Source organism: Homalodisca vitripennis, chromosome 4 (genome assembly GCF_021130785.1).
Source record: "Homalodisca vitripennis isolate AUS2020 chromosome 4, UT_GWSS_2.1, whole genome shotgun sequence".
NCBI classification, from domain to species: domain Eukaryota; kingdom Metazoa; phylum Arthropoda; class Insecta; order Hemiptera; family Cicadellidae; genus Homalodisca; species Homalodisca vitripennis.
In genome coordinates, this window is record NC_060210.1 from 40,579,430 (window position 1) to 40,599,679 (window position 20,250).

At 36.2% G+C, this 20,250-nt stretch overlaps 2 protein-coding genes across 2 annotated transcripts in view; both read right to left on the minus strand.

Moving 5' to 3' along the window:
- Positions 1 to 5,719, minus strand: part of LOC124360992 — an 83,059-nt gene extending 77,340 nt beyond the window's left edge. Inside the window, exons 1-4 of the mRNA XM_046815030.1 lie at positions 5,710 to 5,719; positions 3,873 to 5,620; positions 2,820 to 2,966; positions 655 to 865 (exon numbers count right to left, since the gene is read on the minus strand). Of these exons, the coding sequence (XP_046670986.1) occupies positions 655 to 865; positions 2,820 to 2,966; positions 3,873 to 5,620; positions 5,710 to 5,719 (2,116 nt within the window). The remainder of the gene's footprint in view (positions 1 to 654; positions 866 to 2,819; positions 2,967 to 3,872; positions 5,621 to 5,709) is intronic.
- An 84-nt stretch (positions 5,720 to 5,803) lies between these two features.
- Positions 5,804 to 18,932, minus strand: LOC124359186. Its single transcript, XM_046811724.1, has 2 exons — positions 18,386 to 18,932; positions 5,804 to 10,967 (listed from the first exon to the last, which is right to left on the minus strand). Exons 1-2 carry the CDS (start codon positions 18,462 to 18,464, stop codon positions 5,953 to 5,955), a joined length of 5,094 nt encoding a protein of 1,697 aa, XP_046667680.1. The 5' UTR covers positions 18,465 to 18,932; the 3' UTR covers positions 5,804 to 5,952.
- Positions 18,933 to 20,250: the final 1,318 nt, after the last annotated feature.

Sequence of the window (20,250 nt, forward strand, 5' to 3'; positions counted from 1 at the left end):
TACCTCATCCTCGCTTTTGTTATTTCCGTAACTACGGGTTCAACGCGCTCTATCTCCGGTGTTTCTGATACGATGAGTTTCTCTTCTAACGTGCTCACCATTCGGATGTTTTTTGTAACGTGTTCAAACTACGGTTTCTGTATGATCACTGACGACTGGTAAAAGCGGTTTCTCTTCCAAGACAGTTGTAAACCTCTGCCTTTGTGATTTCCTCATCGACTGGTTCAACCTCATCGATTTCACTGACTGATGTAACTTTAGCCACTTCTGTCCATACTACTGTCTCTTCCTCTGCTTTTGTTATTTCCGTTACTAACGGCTTCTACTCGCTCAATCTCCAACTGAGTTTCAGTTGTGTGATGAGTTTATCTTCTAACTTAGTATCTTCTCTTCGGCCGTCTTTATTATTTTTTTTCAGTCACCAATTGTGCATGAGTAATTTCAGAAGCAGGCTTTAGTTTCAGAGGGTTCTTTTTCCAACACAGGCTCATCGTGAGTCACTGTAAATTTCTTTAACTTCAGTTACAATATTGCGTTATTTCTAATGGAGTTTCTGCAATGACCGGTTTCCCTTCCAAAATAATATCTACTTCAGCCCTTTGTAATTTCCTCATCGATATGTTCTACATCAGCGATGTCATAACTGTTTTTTACTGCAGCCACACTCATCGTCTGATACAGTCTCTCCTCCGTCTTTGTTATTTCTGAAACTACCGGTTGTAACACGCTCAATCTCCGTTGTGTCTTTTGTGATGATTTTCTCTTCTTCTAACTTAATAACTTCGGCTATTTTTGAAACGTCCTCGGCTACAGTTTCTACCTGATCAGAAACTTTATCATCGGAGGGTTCCTCTTCCAACACAGCCTCTCGACAATCAGTGTCTGTAAATTTTCTCAATCTCAAGATCTTACAATGTTTTATTTCTGCAGGGGATTCTGGCAAACCCGTTTTCTCTTGAGATACACTTCCATCCTCTGCCCTTAGCAATTTCCTTATCCACTGGTTCTACCCGATCGGTTTCACTAACCGATGTTCCACTTTAGCCAGATCATCCTCTAATAATACCTCATCCTCCGCTTTTGTTATTTCCGTAACTACGGGTTCAACGCGCTCTATCTCCGGTGTTTCTGATACGATGAGTTTCTCTTCTAACGTGCTCACTTCGATGTTTTTGTAACGTGTTCAACTACGGTTTCTGTATGATCACTGAACGACTGGTAAAAGCGGTTTCTCTTCCAAGACAGTTGTAACCTTCTGCCTTTGTGATTTCCTCATCGAACTGGTTCAACCTCATCGATTTCACTGACTGATGTAACTTTAGCCACATCGTCCCACTACTACTGTCTCTTCCTCTGCTTTTGTTATTTCCGTTACTACGGCTTCATCTACTCGCTCAATCTCCCAACTGAGTTTCAGTTGTGATGAGTTTATCTTCTAACTTAGTATCTTCGGCCGTCTTTATTATTTTTTCAGTCACCAATTGTGCATGAGTAATTTCAGAAGCAGGTTTAGTTTCAGAGGGTTCTTTTTCCAACACAGGCTCATCGTGAGTCACTGTAATTTCTTTAACTTCAGTTACAATATTGCGTTATTTCTAATGGAGTTTCTGCAATGACCGGTTTCCCTTCCAAAAAATAATATCTACTTCAGCCTTTGTAATTTCCTCATCGATAGGTTCTACATCAGCGATGTCAGTAACTGTTTTTTACTGCAGCCACACATCATCGTCTGATACAGTCTCTCCCTCCGTCTTTGTTATTTCTGAAACTACCGGTGTGTAACACGCTCAATCTCCGTTGTGTCTTATGTGATGATTTTCTCTTCTAACTTAATAACTTCGGCTATTTTTGAAACGTCCTCGGCTTACAGTTTCTACCTGATCAGAAAACTTTATCATCGGAGGGTTCCTCTTCCAACACAGCCTCGACATCAGTGTCTGTAATTTTCTCAATCTCAAGATCTACAATGTTTTATTTCTGCAGGGGATTCTGGCAAACCCGTTTTCTCTTGAGATACACTTCCCATCCTCTGCCTTAGCAATTTCCTTATCCACTGGTTCTACCGATCGGTTTCACTAACCGATGTCACTTTAGCCAGATCATCCTCTAATAATACCTCATCCTCCGCTTTTGTTATTTCCGTAACTACGGGTTCAACGCGCTCTATCTCCGGTGTTTCTGATACGATGAGTTTCTCTTCTAACGTGCTCACTTCGGATGTTTTTGTAACGTGTTTCAACACTACGGTTTCTGTATGATCACTGACGACTGTAAAAGCGGTTTCTCTTCCAAGACAGTTGTAACCTCTGCCTTTGTGATTTCCTCATCGACTGGTTTCAACCTCATCGATTTCACTGACTGATGTAACTTTAGCCACATCGTTCCACTACTACTGTCTCTTCCTCTGCTTTTGTTATTTCCGTTTACTACGGCTTCTACTCGCTCAATCTCCAACTGAGTTTCAGTTGTGATGAGTTTATCTTCTAACTTAGTATCTTCGGCCGTCAGTATTATTATTTTTTCAGTCACCAATTGTGCATGAGTAATTTCAGAAGCAGGTTTAGTTTCAGAGGGTTCTTTTTCCAACACAGCTCATCGTGAGTCACTGTAATTTCTTTAACTTCAGTTACAATATGCGTTATTTCTAATGTGAGTTTCTGCAATGACCGGTTTCCCTTCCAAAATAATATCTACTTCAGCCTTTGTAATTTCCTCATCGATAGGTTTCTACATCAGCGATGTCAGTAACTGTTTTTACTGCAGCCACATCATCGTCTGATACAGTCTCTCCCTCCGTCTTTGTTATTTCTGAAACTAACCGGTGTAACACGCTCAATCTCCGTTGTGTCTTTTGTGATGATTTTCTCTTCTAACTTAATAACTTCGGCTATTTTTGAAACGTCCTCGGCTACAGTTTCTACCTGATCAGAAACTTTATCATCGGAGGGTTCCTCTTCCAACACAGCCTCGACATCAGTGTCTGTAATTTTCTCAATCTCAAGATCTACATGTTTTATTTCTGCAGGGGATTCTGGCAAACCCGTTTTCTCTTGAGATACACTTCCATCCTCTGCCTTAGCAATTTCCTTATCCACTGGTTCTACCCGATCGGTTTCACTAACCGATGTCACTTTAGCCAGATCATCCTCTAATAATACCTCATCCTCCGCTTTTGTTATTTCCGTAACTACGGGTTCAACGCGCTCTATTCCGGTGTTTCTGATACGATGAGTTTCTCTTCTAACGTGCTCACTTCGGATGTTTTTGTAACGTGTTCAACTACGGTTTCTGTATGATCACTGACGACTGGTAAAAGCGGTTTCTCTTCCAAGACCAGTTTGTAAACCTCTGCCTTTGTGATTTCCTCATCGACTGGTTCAACCTCATCGATTTCACTGACTGATGTAACTTTAGCCACATCGTCCACTACTACTGTCTCTCCTCTGCTTTTGTTATTTCCGTTACTAAACGGCTTCTACTCGCTCAATCTCCAACTGAGTTTCAGTTGTGATGAGTTTATCTTCTAACTTAGTATCTTCGGCCGTCTTTAATTATTTTTTCAGTCACCAATTGGCATGGAGTAATTTCAGAAGCAGGTTTTAGTTTTCAGAGGGTTCTTTTTTTTTTTTTCCAACACAGGCTCATCGTGAGTCACTGTAATTTCTTTAACTTCATTTTACAATATGCGTTATTTCTAATGGGTAGTTTCTGCAATGACCGGTTTCCCTTCCAAAATAATATCTACTTCAGCCTTTGTAATTTCCTCATCGATAGGTTCTACATCAAGCGATGTCAGTAACTGTTTTTTACTGCAGGCCACATCATCGTCTGATACAGTCTCTCCCTCCGTCTTTGTTATTTCTGAAACTAACCGGTGTAACACGCTCAATCTCCGTTGTGTCTTTTGTGATGATTTTCTCTTCTAACTTAATAACTTCGGCTATTTTTGAAACGTCCTCGGCTACAGTTTTTCTTACCTGATCAGAAACTTTATCATCGGAGGGTTCCTCTTCCAACACAGCCTCGACATCAGTGTCTGTAATTTTCTCAATCTCAAGATCTACATGTTTTATTTCTGCAGGGGATTCTGGCAAACCCGTTTTCTCTTGAGATACACTTCCATCCTCTGCCTTAGCAATTTCCTTATCCACTGGTTCTACCCGATCGGTTTCACTAACCGATGTCACTTTAGCCAGATCATCCTCTAATAATACCTCATCCTCCGCTTTTGTTATTTCCGTAACTACGGGTTCAACGCGCTCTATCTCCGGTGTTTCTGATACGATGAGTTTCTCTTCTAACGTGCTCACTTCGGATGTTTTTGTAACGTGTTCAACTACGGTTTCTGTATGATCACTGACGACTGGTAAAAGCGGTTTCTCTTCCAAGACAGTTGTAACCTCTGCCTTTGTGATTTCCTCATCGACTGGTTCAACCTCATCGATTTCACTGACTGATGTAACTTTAGCCACATCGTCCACTACTACTGTCTCTTCCTCTGCTTTTGTTATTTCCGTTACTACGGCTTCTACTCGCTCAATCTCCAACTGAGTTTCAGTTGTGATGAGTTTATCTTCTAACTTAGTATCTTCGGCCGTCTTTATTATTTTTTCAGTCACCAATTGTGCATGAGTAATTTCAGAAGCAGGTTTAGTTTCAGAGGGTTCTTTTTCCAACACAGGCTCATCGTGAGTCACTGTAATTTCTTTAACTTCAGTTACAATATGCGTTATTTCTAATGGAGTTTCTGCAATGACCGGTTTCCCTTCCAAAATAATATCTACTTCAGCCTTTGTAATTTCCTCATCGATAGGTTCTACATCAGCGATGTCAGTAACTGTTTTTACTGCAGCCACATCATCGTCTGATACAGTCTCTCCCTCCGTCTTTGTTATTTCTGGAACTACCGGTGTAACACGCTCAATCTCCGTTGTGTCTTTTGTGATGATTTTCTCTTCTAACTTAATAACTTCGGCTATTTTTGAAACGTCCTCGGCTACAGTTTCTACCTGATCAGAAACTTTATCATCGGAGGGTTCCTCTTCCAACACAGTCTCGCCATCAGTGTCTGTAATTTTCTCAATCTCAAGTTCTACATGTTTTATTTCTGCAGGGGATTCTGGCAAACCCGTTTTCTCTCGAGATACACTTCCATCCTCTGCCTTAGCAATTTCCTTATCCACTGGTTCCACCCGATCGGTTTCACTAACCGATGTCACTTTAGCCAGATCATCCTCTAATAATACCTCATCCTCCGCTTTTGTTATTTCCGTAACTACGGGTTCAACGCGCTCTATCTCCGGTGTTTCTGATACGATGAGTTTCTCTTCTAACGTGCTCACATCGGATGTTTTTGAAACGTCTTCAACTACGGTTTCTGTATGATCACTGACGACTGGTAAAAGCGGTTTCTCTTCCAAGACAGTTGTAACCTCTGCCTTTGTGATTTCCTCATCGACTGGTTCAACCTCATCGATTTCACTGACTGATGTAACTTTAGCCACATCGTCCACTACTACTGTCTCTTCCTCTGCTTTTGTTATTTCCGTTACTACGGCTTCTACTCGCTCAATCTCCAACTGAGTTTCAGTTGTGATGAGTTTATCTTCTAACTTAGTATCTTCGGCCGTCTTTATTATTTTTTCAGTCACCAATTGTGCATGAGTAATTTCAGAAGCAGGTTTAGTTTCAGAGGGTTCTTTTTCCAACACAGGCTCATCGTGAGTCACTGTAATTTCTTTAACTTCAGTTACAATATGCGTTATTTCTAATGGAGTTTCTGCAATGACCGGTTTCCCTTCCAAAATAATATCTACTTCAGCCTTTGTAATTTCCTCATCGATAGGTTCTACTTCAGCGATGTCAGTAACTGTTTTTACTGCAGCCACATCATCGTCTGATACAGTCTCTCCCTCCGTCTTTGTTATTTCTGGAACTACCGGTGTAACACGCTCAATCTCCGTTGTGTCTTTTGTGACGATTTTCCTCTTCTAACTTAATAACTTCGGCTATTTTTGAAACGTCCTCGGCTACAGTTTCTACCTGATCAGAAACTTTATCATCGGAGGGTTCCTCTTCCAACACAGTCTCGCCATCAGTGTCTGTAATTTTCTCAATCTCAAGTTCTACATGTTTTATTTCTGCAGGGGATTCTGGCAAACCCGTTTTCTCTCGAGATACACTTCCATCCTCTGCCTTAGCAATTTCCTTATCCACTGGTTCTACCCGATCGGTTTCACTAACCGATGTCACTTTAGCCAGATCATCCTCTAATAATACCTCATCCTCCGCTTTTGTTATTTCCGTAACTACGGGTTCAACGCGCTCTATCTCCGGTGTTTCTGATACGATGAGTTTCTCTTCTAACGTGCTCACTTCGGATGTTTTTGTAACGTGTTCAACTACGGTTTCTGTATGATCACTGACGACTGGTAAAAGCGGTTTCTCTTCCAAGACAGTTGTAACCTCTGCCTTTGTGATTTCCTTATCGACTGGTTCAACCTCATCGATTTCACTGACTGATGTAACTTTAGCCATATCGTCCACTACTACTGTCTCTACCTCTGCTTTTGTTATTTCTGTTACTACGGCTTCTACTCGCTCAATCTCCAACTGAGTTTCTGTTGTGATGAGTTTATCTTCTAACTTAGTATCTTCGGCCGTCTTTATTATTTTTTTAGTCACCAATTGTGCATGAGTAATTTCAGAAGCAGGTTTAGTTTCAGAGGGTTCTTTTTCCAACACAGGCTCATCGTGAGTCACTGTAATTTCTTTAACTTCAGTTACAATATGCGTTATTTCTAAAGGAGTTTCTGCAATGACCGGTTTTCCTTCCAAAATAATATCTACTTCAGCCTTTGTAATTTCCTCATCGATAGGTTCTACTTCAGCGATGACAGTAACTGTTTTTCCTGGAGCCACATCATCGTCTGTTACAGTCTCTCCCTCCGCCTTTGTTATTTCTGAAACTACCGGTTTAACATGCTCAATCTCCGTTGTGTCTTTTGTGATGATTTTCTCTTCTAACTTAATAACTTCGGCTATTTTTGAAACGTCCTCGGCTACAGTTTCTACCTGATCAGAAACTTTATCATCGGAGGGTTCCTCTTCCAACACAGCCTCGACATCAGTGTCTGTAATTTTCTCAATCTCAAGATCTACATGTTTTATTTCTGCAGGGGATTCTGGCAAACCCGTTTTCTCTTGAGATACACTTCCATCCTCTGCCTTAGCAATTTCCTTATCCACTGGTTCTACCCGATCGGTTTCACTAACCGATGTCACTTTAGCCAGATCATCCTCTAATAATACCTCATCCTCCGCTTTTGTTATTTCCGTAACTACGGGTTCAACGCGCTCTATCTCCGGTGTTTCTGATACGATGAGTTTCTTTTCTAACGTGCTCACTTCGGATGTTTTTGAAACGTCTTCAACTACGGTTTCTGTATGATCACTGACGACTGGTAAAAGTGGTTTCTCTTCTAAGACAGTTGAAACCTCTGCCTTTGTGATTTTCTCATCGACTGGTTCAACCTCATCGATTTCACTGACTGATGTAACTTTAGCCATATCGTCCACTACTACTGTCTCTTCCTCTGCTTTTGTTATTTCCGTTACTACTGCTTCTACTCGCTCAATCTCCAACTTAGTAATTTCCTTATCGACTCGTTCTACCTGATCTATTTTATCATACATGGTGTCTTTATGTACAATACCAACAATAGCATGCCCACTGTAAGGTTTCTTTTTCGACACATTATCAGTTTTGATTTTTGTTGTCGTTGTACTCGTCATCTCCACGTAATCATCTTTATGTTCAGGGCCCGCTGGTAAATACATCTGAGTATCTATTTGTTTAAATTCATTTAGTGTATTTAAATCAATATCTGTGGAAAGATATTTAAAATCTATGTCTGTTTTACTTTGTTCATCATGTAAAAATATGTCTTTACCATCTGGGGTTGGAGTTAAATCTGGCTTTAGTTCCCTAACTTCCTCCTTTATTTGTCTTGTGAACTCTTTTACTTCCGACATGAGGACTTTTACGTCAATTTCCGTTGCTTTAGATGCTAGTTTTTTGGATTCACCTGTAAAAAGTTGATTGTCATCTAAGTCTAACTTTTTCTTTTCTTGTTTAGACAAATCCTCTTGTTTTTGAGTTTCTGTAACTTTTTCAGAAGACCTTACCAGACTTTCATTTTCTCTCCATGAGATTTTTTTAGGAACGATGGTTTCTTCTAGTACTGGCGATTGAGTGATTTTCTTTTCTAATTTCGGTAATTTCTTTATTTGTTCTGTTTGTTTTTTTTGAAGTTCATTTTCTTCGTCAATGAGTTTTTTTAAGTCTTCAGTTAAAATAACTTTCCTTTTGTCACTTTTTACAGTTTCTATTTTTTTTCTATCAATTGTTGTTTTTTCCATAACATCTTTCACTTCTCTAGAGTCAATAGATTCCGCTGGGACAATATTATCTTGTATTATAATAGGCTCATTAACTAATATATTGTCTGGAACAAGATCTATTTTGTTTGTAGGCACTTCATTGTCAGCACTTATTTCTTTATCATGAGGCACTGTTTTTTCATTTCGAATTACATCTCTATGAACTATATTTACAACACTTAATTCACTAACGTTATCTACAGTGGAACTTTTAAGAATATCACAAGGTGGGACGGAAATATTTCCTTCAGTTACAGTTATGGCTTCGTCAATTCCAGATAAAGCTTCTTTTTCACTACTGAGTATTTCTAACAGCTTGTATTGCAGATTTGAACCATTTTCAATTAATTCTTTTTGGTCCGGTTTCGATTGAACTGTTTCCAAATGTTGTTCCTTGAATATGTGCTCGTCCAGTTTAGATGTTGTGGCTTTTTCCAGTCTCAATAAAATGTTTTCCTCAGCTTTGAGTACTTCGGTCAGTTTATTTCCAACTGATATAGTTTCTAACTCTTTTGTCTTTGATTCAATCACTTCTTTGGCACGTTTAACGTTAATTGATAAAGAAGATTGTGTTGCGATTCGTTTTTCAATACTCTCTATAACTTTGTGTACTTGAGGGAGAGGTTCTTCGTCTTTTCCTTCATCATCAAAGTCTGCTGTTTCTTCGTCTGTAACATCAATAACTCCCTTGGAATGTGACTCATCATAACTCAACTCCCAAATCTGATTATCAATATCAGATATTTCGTCGTCAGTTTCCGTTTCGACGGACTGAGTAAATATTTTTTGTAATTGTTTGATTTTAGGTCCAATAGTTTTGACATGAGCAGGTGATGTAGTTGAAGAAACGTCATCTGATGGAATGTTACTGTCCGTCTGTCTATATTTAGCTGATTTATCGTAGTCTTCTTTCTTGGGAGTTATTATTTGTTTCGAACTCTCGTCATTACGATCTATTTGAATCACAATGCCATCTTTTTCTTCTTTCTTCTTTTGATCTCTTAACACTGTGACGTCGTCTATTCGAGATTGCTCCTCTAGAAGTTTTACAATAGCTTTTACTTCACCAGAACCACGCCTAGCTAGGACAAACTCATTTTCTATCATGTGTTTAGGTCTAGTTTGAATTAAACCATTCTCAAACTTTGTCTCTTCTAGCATTATCGGACTAACACCAGCGTCACGTGTTTCAACATTGTCTGTTAAAACAGCTATTTCACACGTGGCCACCTGCAAAGGAGAAAGGGCTATGGATTCTGACAAATATTCTATTGGACTGACACCGACATCACAGTATTTTGTATGACTCATCTCCTCTTCAATAAACGTAATATCGGAAGAAGGTAAGCCTGCATCATCAGGTTGTATAGGACTTAACCCAGCATCAGTTAATTCAAGTTCTTCAAGTTCTACGTCAACTGCGGTATCAGATATAATCCCTTTGATTTCATGGTCCACGTGTTCTGTGGTACTGGTAATAGTTTCTGTTGCTGTACCTCGTGTTATACTAATTCCGGTATCTGTAATGTGGTGAGATACACTTTCATCAGTCACAGGACTGTCAAATACCGGTGAAGTCCCCTCGTAAGAGTCATATGTGTAGATACTTTTTTTGCCACTAAATATAACACTTTCCTCTCGTTTTCTTTCCTTAGTATGTTCTGGCGGAATAATATACTCTCCGACGGCATCTTTCTCGTCTGATACAATTTCGGTATCAACATCAACAGTCTCCGAAGTTTCCTTACCCCCAGCGTCTCTTCTTTTTGTTGTTAGACTTATATGAGATTGTGATCTTATAGATATTTCAACATCATGTGCAGTATACAGCGTTAGCCTACTTTCAGAGGTTGCACTAGCCTCTCGAGTACGAATTTCCTTTCTGCCAATAACAAGTTCTAATGTAGGTGGTTGGGGACTTTTTGAATCTAAAGCGGAAACAGGACTTAATGCAGTATTTCCATTTCCAGGACTAGTTCCTACATGTTTCACTTTTTCATCCTCTATCTTACCACTTGCGACTTTGACATTTTTTTCGCCATCAGCAATCTTAATTTCTATGACATCATCTCGTCGCGGACCTTGTTTTGTGCTTTTGCCGTTATCGATTGTACCCGGTAACCAATCAACTACTTTTTTCTGACCCGAAACCTTTTTGGATTTAGATTCATCATCCTCATCGGCTCCCCCCACACCTCCTATTAAACGATCGATTCGTTCAGTCTTTTCCAACTCCGGCAATTTTGGATGTTCCCTTCTTTTGGAGTCTGCGACTCCTTTTTCGTCTTCAGGAGAAGTAAATACTTTGTGTACGATTTTAAGGTGGTCGGGGCGAACAAGCGCGGAAATAGGTTTATCTATGTGAGGGGAAATGGGTTTTTCATCAAAATCATCGTCGAGCTGTGCGATAGGGCCCCGGAACCTGTGCTCCACCTCCACAGGAGTCGGAGTCTCCAGGAGAAACTGTTCTTGGAACCCGTCCGTATCCATAGAGTCATCGTCGTCCTGCGGCGACGCAGTCGCCACTGTGCACGCGTGGAACAAACAACACAAATTAATACTTTAATTTATACTCCTACAACAGTCACCTAGCTCACTCGCTCCATGATAGGTGATGAAGGAGATATTGGGGAATGTGAGAACTATCGGAGGATAACAGCAAAACATAAGAAGCGAGCAACTTTTAACTTGTCCACCCATTCCAGAAGAAGCGAATCTACGTTAGCGGGAGCGAATCTGTGCAGACTAAGACCGAACCTGCCCGGCCGCCACCTTGTGAGATTGCATGCAACTACACTACTAACCTGGAGGTCACAGAGGATGCGTTGTTAGTTGTGCCGCTTCGGTTGCCCTGACACTGCACTGCACTGCAAAGCTATGTACACTAACAGGCTACCCAGAACCGTGGAGCAAAAAGCACAGTCTCAATAATATTTCCTGAAATTTTATTTTAAGACTGTGAAATAACATCCACGGTTTTTTATCTGTACTATACATTTAAGAATTAATGACATCGCATTAATCATATGATAAGTTATTCAGTAATTAAACTTTAATATGAAATTTTGTTGTCTTTATTAAAACAGAATTTATGTTCAAGTGGTAATAATAAACACATGAAGCCCCATGACACATGTTATCACCATAATATTTCAAAATATACAAAGAGAAGAAAGACTGAGCTATATAGGACGAAGTAATAACCCCTAATTTTTACTCCAGGATAAGAACAAAAAAATATAGCAAATAATCTCATAATAACAAAACATTTTGTGGCAAATATTTAAAATCTGGTACAAGTGTTTCTTACAATGTTATTAATTAAAATGTTAAATTGTAGTACTCAAACCAATCCGAGCAAAGCTTGCAACTACTTTGATGGCAGCCATCTTGTAGAAACATTGTTATATTCGATGATGTATGCTTTGAATTACAATTTCAAATGATAAATAATTTTAAAGTTATAGACATTTTAAAACGTCTACTGAAGTATTAATTCAATGTTTCTACAAATAAATAATTTCTCTGTGTTAGGTTAGGCAAGCGCAATTCAAAAGTAAGAAGCAGCAAGACAAAACATAACAAAGCAAAAATAAAATTGAAAAAATATTAAAAGTACGAACTTAATGCACACCTACTTGAATACTTACCAGCTCAGAAAGGAACAGGGAAGGAGGAATTAAGGAAATGAACGTATAGCAAACATTTCAATACAATTATTCTAATTATATGTTCTAGGAACGCCTTTGAGATTATAATCGTACATAATTACATTCTATTAAACACATAAAGTTAAAATAAAACTAAAGTACGACTTGTATTGTGTAACAGATTAATAATTAAAGTAATAATCAATCTTTTTAAAGCGAATAAAGAGATGAGTAACTACGTTTGGAACCACTAACGTAATTTATAAAATAAACTATTAAAGTGTTCTAGTATAAAAGCTAATAATAAAAATATGTTTACAGTTACATGTACATGATATGTATCAACAGATGAGTAAAGAATGGTGTACCTATAAGTAGTGAGTAAAATAAAACTATATTATCCCGTTTGGCGTATAAGCTCTCCTTTTATTTTTGTGTGAATTTAGATACTTTAATGATATATTTCTACTGTAATATCAAAAATTGTGAAATTTCAATTGTAAATTAAGAGAAATGTATGTACTCGTTGGAAGAAAAGAAACATAAATTACCAATATTAAATTCAAATTCGAAAATCTATTTGAAAAATTTGGTTCTCAAGCAAAGTCTTTAAATGTATTTGAGTCTAAACAAAAACCATCAATAAAATTATCATTTAACTATTCTTAAGTATTATAATGAATTGTTCTGAACGCACTGCAATACGAGTCTGATCTATTGAGACCAGATAATGGCAGGTTTTGTCCTAATACTGATAAATACATGTGAACCATTTCTTTATTTGAAGTTTGTTTTTGACGATGGAATGATTGTAAATGAAACATCATATCCGAACATTTGCCTTAGTTCAGTGATAAAAAAGTCAGCAAAACTAAGTTTCGAGATCTGCAATCTGGTCTCTTCCGTAGTAGAAAAGTAGTAGTATTACTGTTTTTTTTTTGTATCACAGAACGATGGCAAATTTCCGGAAAATCCTATTTCTTTCACATGAATTACTATGTACAGTATGAACTTCAAACTAAGCACCAGAACAACGATTGATAATATGTGTTAGTTTTGCTTTATCAAGGAATAAAAAGATATAAAAAAATACATTCCTAAATACATTAAGAAAATTTACGAACTACAATATAAATTTCTAAATAGATTTTAATATATTCAAAATTATATAGATCATATTATATTGCTTAAATTAAAAACGTAAATGAAACCTTTTTACCAAATTATTTTACATATACATAAGTCTCGAAAACCTAATTTGGTAAAAAGTTTTCGGCACCATACCCCCACTAATTGTGTATTTATATTAATTGTCTATTTAAGGTATTTCAAGTGTCATTGTTGAGTTTTACTTTTGTCCCCATCAAGAAAATATATACCAACAAAACCAACTTCGATTAAAACTCGTCTACTTTCGGCTCTTTTAGTTTACTTTCTAAGATTTTTAAACTACCGTTTTAAACTAGTGATAGTTTGATGTTTCGTCCTGATCAAGAAAATATATATTTTACGTATTACTGAAAAGTTACTGCCGTCCTAAAGAGTCAAATGAGACCGATTAAATTCACTTCCACTCTAATTGATTACAGTTTCACAGTTGAGTTTATCTTGTTGCATTTAACAAGAAAATAAACACATAAGTTAATTTTGAAATCCAACTTAGATTTAAAAGAGTTTATTTGCGATTTGCGATGTTTCTGGCGCTATAAGTATATATATGGTATAAGTATGGCGCTTGATATATATATATATATATATATATATATATATATATATATATATATAAAACTACAATCAAGAAAATATATGCATACGTAAACTTAAAAGGACTGCCTTAGTCAAAATGCATCTACTTCCCTCGCTTGTATTCTGTTTCTGATATAAGGGGAAGAGTGTGCCATCCCTTTTCTTTCCCATTAACTACGATAAAATTATTAAGGGAGAAACCCAGTTTTAATAAATACTCGTTCGTGTTTAATAAAAGATTCACAGCTTCGTCCATCAAGATGGGTTTTAGAACACTTTAAATTTTATTTTCAATGCATTAGATGGTTTATTCGTTACCGGTGCAATATAAAATAAAAATTAGACGGTAACTTTTTTTCAGCAATTTGTATAACACTACGTGCTGATCGAGCACTGTATAATTATTTAATATTTTATACAGTTTAAATGTAAACAAATATGTCTGTCACTTTGGTGAACTTCAGCTGAAAGTGTCAACAGCTACGGTCAGTTAACTTTAGATTACTTGTCGTGAATATTATAATTATTTTCCAGATCTATTAAATATTCTATAAATTTGTCCATTGTTCTCACCCTTTAAACCTTCCTTAGTCTTATATAAATATTTCAAAACCATAATTAGCTAAATCGGTCCAATCTCGTGGTTTAGTGAGTCTAAAAATTGCGATTTCCCTTTATACTCGTATATTAACAAATCTAGTTTTTATGGCACTTATAAACAAAATCTAACAATAAGCGAAGGAAATTATTGAAATATATAGTCAGGTATTCAATTTTCATCATTGCGCTTCATAATAAGACGTCGTTAGCGACTTAGAGCAATGTCTGTGGTTATCGAGGCAGATGACCGAACTGGAGCTAAGAGTAAGGCAACTATACATGGACTAGTTTTTAAGAGCAGACAGCAGTGAAAAGACATTTAGATTTACTCTACAAGAGCAGTCTATATTCTAAACCATTTTACTACATTGTTTCTGGTCGAATATTCATGGGGGTGTGTCATTTTGCTGATACTATTCATAGAAATCTGTATGTTTTTACTATATTTGATATATTTATTGGTTTCTACGAGAATAAATCATTGTTATTTATTAGATATATAACAAGATGCATATTATAAAAGTCTGGAAAAAAGTCCAAACTGAGAAAATTGTTTACTCATCGCTTAAAGTTGTTCCTATAAGGTGACGCTCAAGATTCTTTTTATTAAACCTCACTAAATCTCAACTAACATGCCTTACTGCTATACACTATCGACTGACAGGGATAAAGGCGTACGGTTACAAAATGAACGTTGATATCTTTGAAATGATATCTTGAAATGACGTTGATATCTTGAAAATGAAAAATTAATATCTTTATTTTTCACTTTAATAATAAACCTCAATTTAAAAGTTCAAAATTACGGTTGAGGTGACAGAGGTACCGCGAGGACGTATGCGTGCACGCCTCACTCACACTTCCTGGCGAAGTCGTCTGCATCAGTTACTGGTTCAAACTTCAAAGCTCAAAATTGTTAGTCATAACTAACCTCAGTCTCATGGTTCACACTGCGTTGAAATATTACTTACACAATTCAATCTTTAAATATTAGGTCTCACTGGTTTAACATCTCTCAACAGAATATAGCTCTCCACAGCCGGGCAGAAATATTTCTAGAGGTTGATTGTGTAAGCAGCTTTCGATGTGGTGTGAACCATAAGACTTTTACGTTTATTTCTAGCGTGACACGCACGATTTAAAGGTTTTGTCCGAGAGCATTACAAAATGACTAGCATGAGTTTGTTGCTAAGATCATTAGTTGAAGTACAACTATAATGGTATTTATTAGAGTTGCTATACTGTGTTTCAAAGTTACCACGACACTTTGCATATGTGTGGTTAAAATTTATGAAACTATCAAAACATTTAACCGCCGTTTAAGTAGTTACCCGAGAATGTGCAGAAAGTTAAGGCTACTACTAAGTGTTACTTTCGGGAAATCCGAAAAGAGATAATTAGATTACTAATACTTTAAGGGTTCATAGTCATCGGGAAAATCATGCGAGAGGATACTAGACTTTACCTCCTAAGGTTTACTTCAAGTTAACCGGAAAACAAGAGAGTGAGATCCTTAAAATACTAATCATTAAAAGTTCATGGTTATGGGACGAGCTAATAGAGGAGTTACAGCACATTGCCTACTGAGAGTTAAGGTTTTCAAATTTAACGTACACAACGAGAGCGCGATTGTTAAATTACTGATCCTTATAAGTTAGTAGTTATTGAAGGGCCAATAGAGAAGTTACTGCACTTTACTTACTAGCGGTTTAAGCTTTTAAGATTTGCAATAAACAACGAGAGTGATATTATTAAATTGCTGATCCTTAAAGTTCGTAATTATCAGTCGGACCAAAATAGAAGTTACTGTACTTTACCTACTAAAAGTTAAACTTTCAATGCTGTCGTACATACGAAGAGTGGGATAATTAATTCACTGATCCTTAAAAGATCTTAGTATCAAAATTAACTAAAGTGGAGTTACTGTACCTTGCCTACGGGGGGTTAAACTTCCACGTTAGCCGTACACATTGAGAGTGAGATAATTAATCACTGATCCTTAAAGATTTTAGTATCAAAATTAACCAAAGTGGAGTTACTGTACTTTGCCTACTGGGGGCTAAACTTCCAAGTTAGCCGTACACATTGAGAGTGAGATAATTAATCACTGATCCTTAAAGATTTTAGTATCAAAATTAACCAAAGTGGAGTTACTGTACCTTGCCTACTGGGGGTTAAACTTCCAAGTTAGCCGTACACATTGAGAGTGAGATAATTATTTCACTGATCCTTAAAAGTTCGTAGTTATCAATCTGACCAAAGAGGAGTTACTGTACATTGCCTACTGGGGTGTGAGCTTTCATGCTTTAGTGCATATCGAGATTGAGATAATTAACCTACTGGCCCCTAAAAGGTCTTAATTACCAAACTGTCAAAAGAGGAGTTACTGTACCTTGCCTACTTTGAGTTACGTGTTCACGCGAGATTATTGCACTCTAACTAATACTTATAGGTTCAGTTTCGCTGAACCGTGTGTGCGTGAGAGTATTCCACTCTCATTCAGTAATTATGGATTTAAAGTAATGGGAATATTTCAACTGCGGTTACTACACCGCAGGATCGAGTGATCGTTGAAAGTTAAATGTTACGGAATTCATCTAGAGATTGAGAGTACAAATCAATATCACTGAGGCTCGAGTGAGATTCCGTGACTTACACCGGCCGAGGTTACTTCATTAGTATCTAATCTAGTACGTTCAGATTTATAAGATTTACTCTGGTTGATGTTACTGCACTGATATTGAGACTTGTGTGGTTTAAAGTTCTGTGACATATTTGGAACGGTCTACAACAATAGTAAGGCTTGTGATTTCTAATTTTCGTACGGAATATATAAGAATCATTGGTTCTGGTGCATAGTTATATATTTATTACTACTGCTAAAATAAAATTAGATTTCAGGGCAAAATAACTGTAGATGTGAATATTGATAAATGTAACAACAAAACAACTTTTAATATGACTTCATTTAAAAGGCTATTAATGAATATTGTAAAACTAATGAATAGCTGTACTGAAATGTTTGCCAGATGAGTGAGCACACACACGCACGCGCACGCACACACACAGAAATGCACACAATAACACGCGCACACACACACACACACACAAGTTAGAAATGCTCTCTTAAAGAATAAGCAAATCAACAACACATGGTATATAAGCATGATTGACAGTGTAAATACCTTTTACACTTAACCTTTCCTAGCAACTGATGTTGAATATAATTTTAAATAGACTTTAGTATATGTTGTGGTAATTTTATAATAACAAATTGTTTTAATTAAATGCTTTCATAGCTTTCAATTTAAGAATTGCTTGAAATCGAAAATATGCTGTAATTTTAAATAACAATATTGAAGACAACTTTTGAGTTTTTAATAACAACAATATTAAACTGAGTTTTTGAGAATCATAAAGTTAAAGTATGATGTTGTCAAAGTATTCTCCATAGGAGAATAAAATAATGGATGACTTTAAATTTATAAAGCAACAAATTTAGAAAAACTAGTTAATTTAAATCGAATTTTTAATGTACATTCAGGATACTACTGTATATGAACATGAAAATAATAATTGAATTACTTAACTTTTTCTACTATGGGAATGGTTTTTAACCCATTTTATAGGTAATATTTTTCAATCTATTAAAATAGAGCTAATACAAAATATTCTTTCATCTTAGGTATTTTGTACTAAGATAATAATCCATAGTAAAATTTAGTGCAATAGTGCAACTTAAAAAAAATTTCATATCAGTACCCGATGAACAGCAAAAGTTGTCATTTCATAATTTTCTACATTAACAAGCAATCCTTCAATTAGCAATACACAATACGATCTTTAAAGAAATGTCAATTTTTCTGAAAGATTCAATTTGTTTATAAAGATATTTCTTAAATTTGCTAACATCAATAAATAGCAATAATAAGGCAAAAGATACTTACAACAGTCGAGAGAATGTAAAAACAAGAAAGTGAGGAGCAAATACGAGAGGGGAGCACAATAACACAATTTTGAAGACATGGCAAGAAAACCATGGCAAAGAATCCAAACAGCGATCACTCAATAAAAAACCATAAACAAAACAATAACATGAGGTCTAAGCAGGTCATCTTCTTGAGGAGCAGCTGCCATTTTGGAAACAACGCGTTTGTGGGGGAAAATCTAATTTACATAAACCCACAGGAAGTCTGACAACTGTGAGTCTTGTAGGGCTTAGTCCCCCGACAAATAGGATTGTCTGTTTACCAGGCCACGCCGCGCCGCGGTACGTCTGTCTGGCGGGAGGAAACCAAGAACATGACAACATCATAACAATACTTAAGCTCTCATATTATATTCACAACATATATGAAATTTACTCCAAAAGAAATTCCAGTTATCTACCGAGAAACTGAATATTGTATTTCAGTAACTTTTCAACTGTCAACAATAACTTGTCAAAAGACTATTAATTTAGTGGTTTCTAGTGGTGGAATTGAACAACATTCAACTGTAGACTTTTTAATTAGTGGGAATGAATTATTATATTAATTCCCACTAATTCATCCGATAAACGTTAATTTCATTGTGTTTTCTATTTGTCTTTGAGGGTCTTTATGACAGTGTATGATTAACATCATCTTTACAATTATTAAAATCACTTGGATAAAAGTAAATATAATAATATGATGTTTCCAATTCAGATCAATGTAGATCAAACATTAATCAACACTTTTGAATGTTGTATTACTGTTGAGTTTAGTATTTATTGTCATATACAGAGAAAAGAGAAAACACAAAACTACCACTGGACCGACTAAAGTCAGTTACACCCAGAACTACCACTGCTTGTGTTTAAGTTTGTAATTGGTTACTGCCTTCAGCGAGCCTGCTAGGTTAGGGTTGTCTTTGGTCATATAATTCTTACCGGATTATAAACTTTTATAAAATATTTTACAAACACGGTAGGTCTAAGCCAACACGTTAAAACCTAGATTAAAAAATGGCAGACCTAATCTGAAAGTATCCATTGTAATTTGAGAGCAAAAACATTATAGTCTAATATTGCATGTGTGGAAATTTGTGAATGATTCATTTACACACTAATACCCTTTCGCTTTACATTGTTTAAAAGACACAAATCAAAAATGAAATAAATTTTAATGCAGTATCATCCAGATTATAAATACTTTGTTTGTAAAAGATGAATATTTTGTTTTCTTTAAGTATGGACATGGAAAAAATCCGTAAAAGCCCTTGAAATTTGTCTTCCACCTGAGTAAAGAAACATTTTTTGATTCACGAGTTGGACAATAATGCGGGAAGGAAAGTGACATAAATCATCCAATGACTCCGAGGTGTTCTTTTTCGTGTAATTTTGTTATACATTAGTAATTAGAGCACCCCCTATATAATGATAATTTCATTAGATCTCTCTTCTAATGTTTAAGGAACTTATTTACGTTTCCACTCCAACACCTGTTTTAAATTTTTTACAGTTGCTATTTAAATGCATTTGTTTCGTACTGTCTCAAAAAATCTATTCCTTTTTATGGTTGCAAAAAATTACTACTACTGATAACTAAGGACTGTGAGACTTTGACATTACTAATTCAAATAAAAAAAACCAACTGGTTTAAACGAGCATTTATAAATTTTTCGCTCTAGTTTGAATAATTAACTTTAATTTTTAATAGCCATGAATCAATAAATAATTAGTTATGAAAGTCTTTCTGACGGTGGAGGGTAAATTTGTTTTAGACATCGAATTTATGGTCCAAATTCAATTATATTGTGATCGGTTAACTAGTGTAATAACCAAATAAAT